At 45.1% G+C, this 9,038-nt stretch overlaps 1 protein-coding gene across 1 annotated transcript; it reads left to right on the top strand.

The window, feature by feature from the left end:
• Nucleotides 1-2,432: 2,432 nt before the first annotated feature.
• On the top strand, nt 2,433-7,538 carry ankrd40 (ankyrin repeat domain 40). Its single transcript, XM_079366064.1, has 6 exons — nt 2,433-2,681; nt 2,806-2,956; nt 3,769-3,917; nt 4,057-4,689; nt 4,816-4,997; nt 5,266-7,538. Exons 2-6 carry the CDS (start codon nt 2,823-2,825, stop codon nt 5,407-5,409), a joined length of 1,242 nt encoding a protein of 413 aa, XP_079222190.1. The 5' UTR covers nt 2,433-2,681; nt 2,806-2,822; the 3' UTR covers nt 5,410-7,538.
• The last annotated feature ends 1,500 nt before the right edge of the window (nt 7,539-9,038 follow it).

Below are 9,038 nucleotides of genomic sequence, written 5' to 3'. Positions count from 1 at the left end.
TTTTCCACCTTTGCAACAAGAGCTTTGTGTGTTAATGTAATAGACCGTTTACTTTTTACAGTTTCTATCTCATTAACATCTCTCTCTTCCACAGAGGCTGCATCAGCAGCCGCGTCTGTTTTACCGTCCATAATGTCCTTTAATTCACACCGCAACGCACCTCCGAGATGAAAGCAACGAGTTACAGTTCAGTTTACCAGTGTTAGTTTAGCGACCAATGCATTGGATTTACACTCGCAAAGTTGTGTGCACACATTTAGTATGGCCATACAGTTGGTAGCGCTACCTTTTACCTTAGAGACGGTGGGCGCCGTGATGTCGCAATCCGGATGAATGAATCAGCTGATGATCGTTGCGTCGCCAGGCAACGGTTGTAAACATCCTCCGAGCTACAGCAAACACAGGAAATCCAGCGTCGCGTCTTCCTCCATGAACGATAGCAAACTAATCGAACTAGCTGAAGCGTAGTTTTTGACTTGTGTTGTGACTTGATTTCATTTAAACTAAAAAGAAAAGAAACCTAAGCCACAGTGAGGGGCTGCTACCGGGAAATTCGTAGTTGACACGTCGTCCTTCGGCTGCTTCTCGTTTTAAATCACACATCTGCGGACTTGTTTTAGTATTTACCACTTTAATAAAGCCACTGTTTACACGCACTTTAAGTATTAACGAAAGGAAACGAACAAAAGAAAAGGTTCAATTAATTGCCTCTAAACGGCGGTCAAAAACTGTGTGCTTCTCCCCGGTAAGCAGCACACCTGAGGAACAATCACTTCTTCTTCTATTTATCCTATTTCCACCTTACTGCTGTCCAATACGCCACCTACTGTGGCAATCAGGTAATGACATGAACACACAGTACAGAATGGCTCTAACATCTACAAGTGAAGGTAATGTCGTCTTTCTCACTGATTACAAGTTTAAATGTAAAGGAATGTGCAGGCTGTCTTCTGACAGAATAAAAGCAAACAGATGAAATGTTTGTTAGTGTGTTCTGTTGATTTCGTCTGACCTCCGTCGTATGAAGTCTAAGACAAAAACATGGTCTCAGCCCTTTTAAAATCACTTGTAAAGATCAACAATAAAAGGATCGGATGAGACCTCCTCTTGTGATGAGGAAATATTAAGGAACAACAGCTCTCTCTCTCTGTCACTCTCCCAAACATATTTTCTCGTCAAAATGCTCATCCACAGCAGAATCCACAAGACATCCAACCTGATTATTTAGGGTCTCATCAAGGACTTCAGGAGAAATCTGGGAGCAGAGGAGGTTCACATGGGTCCCTACAAGGTTCTCCTGACCACTTAAAAACAGAGGTAGAGATTGTGGGCGGAGCCACTTGGATCCAAGTCAAAACTGCAAGAACAGTCCAGAGACCAACAACGACTTTGATCCAGATGTTCAAACTGTGTTGTGTTGTCATACTGAGGATAAAAGAATATAACCAAGGTGGAGAATGTAACCGCTCCTAAAATTACTCTCTTCAGGGAGTAATCATGTAATGTAAGGCATTACTTTAGAGAGTAATGTGTCATATAACACTGTTCATGACAGAATTCAACATGGGTACGGTGTCTGTATCAATGTGTTTAAAGAGAACATCTTGTCCACTTTTTCAAACAGTGCCCCCTGTGCTCTAAATGAAACATCTGTGTTTCTGAGCTTTGGCCCAAATATAACATGAATCAAGCAGCAGAGGAGGTTTGGGACCCTGTAAAAACCAGCTCTCCCTGAACGCTCTGTTTTGGTGTGTGTGTCTCTTTAAATGTTGTGGACCCCTTTTTTAAAAACATCGTTTGAATGTTTTTTAAAAAGTAAAGTCATTTTTTTGACGCTGTTGTAGGCTCCAAAGTTGTTCTGATTAAACGTGCAAAGTGCGTAATTATTTTCTAAATGAAAATCTTGCAACTGTTTACATTAGTAGTGTACATATTTTGCACGCAGATATTGTCTGATATTAGTCTTTACATAGTAATTTAATTTAAAATAAATACATATATGCTGTATATTCGACGCTTTGCTCAAAATTTTCAGTTTAAAACATGTACAAGGGGAACCTTTTTTTATACTGAATGAAATAGTTTGTTTTGTATGAAGTTAGCTAGAAAGTGAAGTCAAAGACTCTAAATTGTCAGAATTGTTTTATGTTAGAATTTATCAATCAATTCGTCATGAGACAGACCATCCAGACATTTCTTGTTTTTTGTTTGTTTTGTTAATAGTAAAAATAAATAAATAAAAATAAAATAAATAAATAAACATTTTTCTCCCTGCTCCTTTTCGAACATGATTGGATTCTGAATAGTTGTTTATATATATATATATATATATATATATTTCACTGTGAACAGTATATATGTTGACATGTTCGGAACAAATTTGAAAAAAAAAAAAAAAAAAAAAAAAAAAAGCTTTACGACTGTCAGTGTTGTTGTGTTACATTGAAAGATGTCCCCCGCTGATGTGTGGTGGGGGGATGTTTTTGGCAGTAGCACACTGACGCCGCTGTCTGATTGAGTGGCTGTTAGCGGCATTTCTGTCTTCAACGTAAAGTGATCACAGAAACAAATGGCGTGGACGGAAGCTGCTGTGTAAACTCTCCGACCATCAACACGAAGTTTCTTCTTCCGAAGCTGCTAACAAGCTAGCATCACAGACTGCTAGCTAACCCAGCAGGGAGGTAAGATTAGCCGGCTGCTAATGTTAGCTGTCAGGCTATTCTTAGTTGGGTAATCTTAAAGCGATTAGCTTTGACAGCTTTAATCTGATCGGCTTTTGTGCGTCCTGTGATCTCGCCACGCTAGCTGCCGTCTGCACCAACATGTCCACCACGTCGTTGGATAAAGAGCTTCAGGAGCGCCTGAGAGAGGCGTCTGCCATCGGGGACATCGACGAGGTGCGGACACTGGTGGAGAGCGGAGTCAACGTGAACTCCCAGAACGAGATCAACGGATGGTTAGTGTTTGTTTCCTCCTTCCTAAAGGTTTAGGTCTCTGAGCAGCAGCTCATCCGACATGTGAGGCAGCCTGGCACGCCTTTATTCTTATTTTAAAGAGTTGATCTTTCAAGAAGTAAATAAACGAGCCTGCAGATGTTCACTGATTGTGAGAACAATTTAAGTTAATAAAAGTGCATTGTTTTGACTTTACCTTAAAAGATCTATGTAGATAATATAGTTACTCTGATCTTCATCAATCTGTATTTGTTAGCATGCATTCATTACAAAGGCAATTTCAAGACTGTGTGTAAACAGAGCAGGTTCAGACCTCACTGTTATTTCAACATTAATCCAACAAGAGGAAAAACATCTAGAGGTACAAGTTCAACAAAATATCATAGTGCTGGGAGTGTACTGATGTGCGCAGACACTTGTTTCTTCCCTGACATCTCTAAAATTGGGGTAGGGGGGTAAGCGTCCGCCTTCCTTGAGAGCCAGAGGAGTAGCAGTGACGAGGAATATTACAACAAAGACTTTGAAACATCGACCCCACGTGACCTAGGGATGAGCACGAGTACTCGAGTACAGAGATGACAGTAAATTTCCCTCCCTAACGTGACCAAACGAAGGCGACGCAGCACGCGGCACAGTAATCATCTAATCTCCATCATCTTGGTTCCCACGAAGCCAGGATCTCTGTTGGCTGAATCTTTCCCTCTCTGTGTTAATATTGTGTTTCTGTTCAGCCTCAGTTGTTGCTTGTTGATCATCACACGTGTGTGTGTGTGTGTGTGTGTGTGTGTGTGTGTGTGTGTCGTCATCCCACCAGGACCTGCCTGCACTGGGCATGCAAGAGGAACCACAAGCACATCGTGTCCTACCTGCTGAGCTGTGGAGCGGACAAAGACATCCTCACGGCCAAAGATGAGCTGGCGTCACAGCTCACGTCCAAACCAGAGATCAAAAGACTTTTAGGAGGTAAAGTTTTTTTTGTCACTTCTTACACACTGCACACACAGAGGTGTCACATGCTGGGGTTGATGCTTGTGTTTTAAAAAAAACGTCTTTTTAGCTGCTTCGAGAAAATAATCCTCGTCTTAAATGTCGATCTCAACAGTTGAAGTGGAGGAAGTGCCTGAAGTCAAGGAGCCCGAGTTGCCAATCATCCCGAACTACATGTCCAACCCGCCCTTCATTTACTCCAAGATGGACAACAAGGTGGAGGCGCTCCTGGAGCAGCACCTCACGCTGAATGGTTCAGGAGAGCACAGTGAGGACGCACACAGTGAAACGCCGTCCCTGTCCCCGGCTCATGAGCCTCTCAAACCGCAGAGCCTGCTCTCTGACGGGCCCGCCTCCCCCCCCGCCTACAGCCAAGCCTCCACCGCCGAGTTCATTCCCGTGAGCGAGCAGAACGGCGTGTCCACGAGCTCGGCGTCGTCGCACAACCACGCCGCGGTTAACTGCACGGTGCCCATGGACCTGTCCGTCGAGCCTCACCTCGTCAACCACGCCGACTACCCACACGCGGTGACGCACAACGGCACCATGTGCTCGCCCCCGCTGGCCTCGCAGAGTCCCGGCCTGGGCGGCGGCGGCAGCGGAGGCCAGGCTCCGGTGGGCGGCGCCAACCCAACGATGAGCCGGCAGCAGTCCATCCCGCAGCAGCTGAGCTACAGCCAGGCCGGGGGGAACATGCCCGCCTTCCAGCCCTTCTTCTTCACCAGCACCTTCCCCGTCAACGTGCAAGGTGAGAGAGGAACCGCGTCCTTTAACACGTCAAACCTCCTGACGTACACGAACACCAGATCTACTAACAACCCTCCCGCTCAGTATCTGTGCTTTAACAGCTTCCCGCTCTGGTCCCTCTCTGCAGAGTTGGTGCTGAAGGTGCGTATCCAGAACCCCAACGCCCGAGAGAACGATTTCATCGAGGTGGAGCTGGACCGCCAGGAGCTGACCTATCGCTCCCTCCTGAAGGTGTGCTGCCGCGAGTTGGACATCAGCGCCGAGCACGTGGAGAAGATCCGCAAGCTGCCAAACACCATGCTGAGAAAGGTAACGGGAAAAGAGCTCGGACTGCGAAGGAAGCTTCCATGCTGAAAATCCAGATGTACAACTTTACGTACGAATCAGGGCCGACAGATACACAAACAGAATCTGATGCTTCTCAGGATTGTTGAATGTCTCTTTCTTGTTTGTTAAAGGCTCAAACATAGCATCGATCAGATGATCATGTCGGTGCTTTAGATGACTTTCTGCAGTGTTTGAACTCATTTCCTCACGAACTGAACGATGACTGAACTCCTCCTCTCTTCCCGTACAGGACAAGGACGTGGCTCGGCTGCAGGACTTCCAGGAGCTGGAGGTTGTGCTGGAGAAAGCCGAGGGCCTGTCTCTGTTCTCTGGGACCGGGGGTCTCACAGACAGACCCTGCTACAACATGAAGGCCTCTCGCCTCACCTACTAGATGTTCCCCCGAGAGCGCCGGCTCTCCCTGCTTACGACGGGCTCCTGTAGCTTCCCTCGAGCGACCTCTGCTAGCTGCCTAGCTAGGTTTCTTGTTCAAGCTTTTTTCAGCCTTTTGGTGTTTGGCCAACTTCCTATCTGGGGTTTGTCTTTTTTTCTAGTTCAGTAGCTGTTGTCCTCCTCCAGTCCTCCTCTGGCCCTCCTGCTGCTTTAGTGTACCCAACCAGTTCTAAGTGATTACTGATGCATGGTGTCCTCGATTGTGTGCGGCCCCCCTCTCTCTCTCTCCTCTCTTTTCTCTTTGTCTCCACCCGCTGCACTTTGTGCCGAGGCTCCAGCAGGACAACAGAGGGAGGCGTTGGCTTGTCTTCCTTACAGGCTGGACTGGAGTAGTGACTCATCTCTGTACCGGACCGCGGTCAGAGAGAGGAAGCGTCAGAGGACAACGGGGAGGATTCGTAGAAACTCAGACTCACTGAAGATCATCATCAGTACACGAGAAACTAGCACACAGCAAACGGACCTGTAGGGTGTTATCGGACACACAACCCTCCGTGTGTTTCCAGCAGAGGGCGTCCTGTACTGGCTTAAAGGGGAAGGTGATTCATCACACATGGATGGACGCGTGGCTGCTCAACTTATTAAAATCATCTTACACTGTGGAGAAGAAGAAGAAGTGATCTCTACCGTACAGATTCATGTGCTGCAACTTTAAAGCGAGACTCTCTTCGATTCCCCGTCATGAACAATCCCATCTGCTCCGTGTGTGATGTTCAGTTCAGTCGGCAGAACAACTGTGAAGTATTTATTTTGAGTTCTGCTCCCTCTCTCGCTCTAACAAAGGGAGCGCAGAGAGTCCCATCCAAGTTTGTGTACGAAGCGCACACTTGATTTTTTTTTAGCTCAACGTTTAGCCTTATTACTGCTCTTCTCTTTCATCCGTTCCACTTTACAACCAAAAACCAACCCAGCCAAGCCACGGTGTCGAACAGACGCCGCTCTGTCCCTGAGCAGCGTGCAGCCTTCTTCGCCTCGATGAAGTGAAACGCGTCAGATAAAGCAGAGGACACGAGGAGGTGAAAACCTTCCGGGTGAGCGGGCGTGCATGTGTGAACGCAGACGCTCCGACTTCTCCTGGATCATTATCCGTGCTAGCCCAATATGAGATTTTCCACGTGAAGTCGGAGTTTTGGTTTTTACGAGTGTCTCGAACATAACTTGATTTGATCTCAACTTGAACACAAACTCTTTGTATAACTCTGTTTGTGATGCTAACATGTCGTCTGTTTTTTTTATGTTTTGAGCCTGAACAGAGTTTTTGTTGACTGACGTGATCCTCACACTCAAACTGTGTGTTAACACTAAACCGGGCTTTGACAGGTCAAGAGGTCATGCTGCTTTCATCGACACTTTATATTGCTTTGAATTAACAACGCTGGGAATCATTCATACAATCAAACTGTTTGTGACCCAGTGCTAACTGTTTACTCTTCCAGTTCTACCTTAAGCTCTTATTGTATTTCTATGTTTAATGATGTTTTTTGTTTTTTTAATTAATTAATTTGTACTTTTTTTTTTTTTTTTTTTTTAACCAGCTAGGCCTGTTGTGTTTGTGTCAAAAAGTCTTCTATCATGCGAGACAGAGTGCAGCGAAGGGATGAAAAGTACCGAGATGCTGTTTGATGAAGCAAAGTGCAATGAGGGAGGGAGGGAGGGAGGGGGGCGAGCGAGGGCGAGAAGGTGTCCCACGAGCGCAGAGGAAACCCAGAGTGCTTCTTTTATGCTCCCTGCTGTGTTCGATGCTTTATGAAGTTGTGCTAACGACGGGAGGTGGGCGGAGAAGGCGAGACGCCCGTCGGCCTTTAAGTTGAGCCCCGGGCGAGTGAGAGTAGCATGTTTGAAACCTTTTTATAAAACCCTCTTCTGTTTGTGTCGGAGGGAGGGAAACTAACGTTGTACATGTCGGGGTTGCTTATTCTAGAGAAAGCAGAATTCGACTTAACCTATGCATTCAGAGTCAGATATTTTTATATACAGTACGTTCTGTGTACTTGTACAAATAACCTTAGGCACTGTTAAAGTTGTGTTTTTTTGTTCTTGTATCTGTCTTTGATAAAGCATGGTGAATCACTTCCTCTCTACCCCTTTTTTTTTTTTTAATCATCTCCATCTGCCCGGCTTCGATCTTCGTTCTCACTGTCACTGAAGGGACCAGCAGCGTGTTTTATGTCGCAGGTTTTACTTCCTGTGTACCTGCTGGTTTGAAACGGGACACTTGGAGTAAAATCTCTTAAAGTACTCACGATGTGTGTTTCAGGTTAAAGCCACTAGAGGGAGCAGGAGAGCAGATATTCTCATGAGAGGAGCCACACTCTGCAGTATCAGAAGCTTGAACACCTTTTTTTTTTTGCTGCTGATTTCATTGAAACCATAAAGAAGTATTTAAAATCCCGCTCTTTGGATGTTTCTTTAGTAGAGATCTGAAATGTTCTGCCTCCAGGAGGCCTGATGAGTTCAAGTAAGTAGGGTGCTAAATGCTCCTTCTGGCCTGATGCTCTCATGTGTCCACTCCTTCAGATCCATATCATCTATTTATGCCTTTATTATAGAGATGGGACAGTGGATAGAGAGGGTGGGGAACGACATGCAGGAAAGGAGCCACAGGTCAGATTGGAGCCCGGGTCGTTACTTAAGTCCTCTAACATTTTATTTTTTATCTCACGGTTGAATTTTGTGCTCTGCTACATTTTCTTAATAAATCATAAATATTTAAAATAGATGGAAATGTGTCAAAAAACACACGTTATAAATATCCAGCTGTTTGAAAGCGCCCCTCGCTCACTAAGGCATCATGGGTAATGAGCAGGTTGTCATAACGACATTATTTAGCCTCTTTTTTAACCTCTCTGCTCCGTTTTTATCGTCTTCTTCCGTCTGTAAACAGACATTAAGTGAACCGGGACTACAGTCACCTCTGAAGACTGTAATACGAGATGGTAACCTAGCAACCGTCCGCTGTCTTAGTAACGGTTTGTTCTTCTTAACTACAGTGCGTTGCTAGGCAAAACCGGCCAATCAGAATCAAGTATTTAACACACAGCTGTGTAATAACACACTTCAATGTAACCAGAACTTAAAGGAGAGGAGGAGACGAGTGATAAACGAAAAATTGATTAAATTGATGATTAAATTGATTTGTGCAAACTTTCACAAGATAAAAACGTATCAGTTCAGGTTCAGATCAGGTGTTTTTGATTAGAAACTAAACAGTTTAGAGTGTGACACTGGAGAAACGATCAGCGAGAGGGATTTGACGTCTTCTGGAGAAACTTGAAACATTGACTGAAATAATGAGGAGCGCTTCTTAACTCAAGGAAGTGATTTAAGGACAGAAATGTAGATCTATTTGCTCAAATATGTCACTTGTGAAAAACGACACCTGCAGCTCACAAACAGTTTCTGTGTGTTCGTTCGTCTTCATCTGCTGTATAATAATCCTCAATGTCTCATATTTAACGTCGGCTGTTGTTCTGCCGTCCAGCTGTGGTTTCGTCTGCGGCCCCTTGATTCACATTTGACCTGCATCTGCACAACAAGCCGCCGAGTTGTACATCCTGTTATGAACCCAAG

Source organism: Symphodus melops, assembly GCF_947650265.1.
Source record: "Symphodus melops genome assembly, chromosome: 17".
NCBI lineage: Eukaryota > Metazoa > Chordata > Actinopteri > Labriformes > Labridae > Symphodus > Symphodus melops.
The sequence above is the reverse complement of the archived record's forward strand: the minus strand, read 5'-3'. Positions and strand labels throughout refer to the sequence as shown.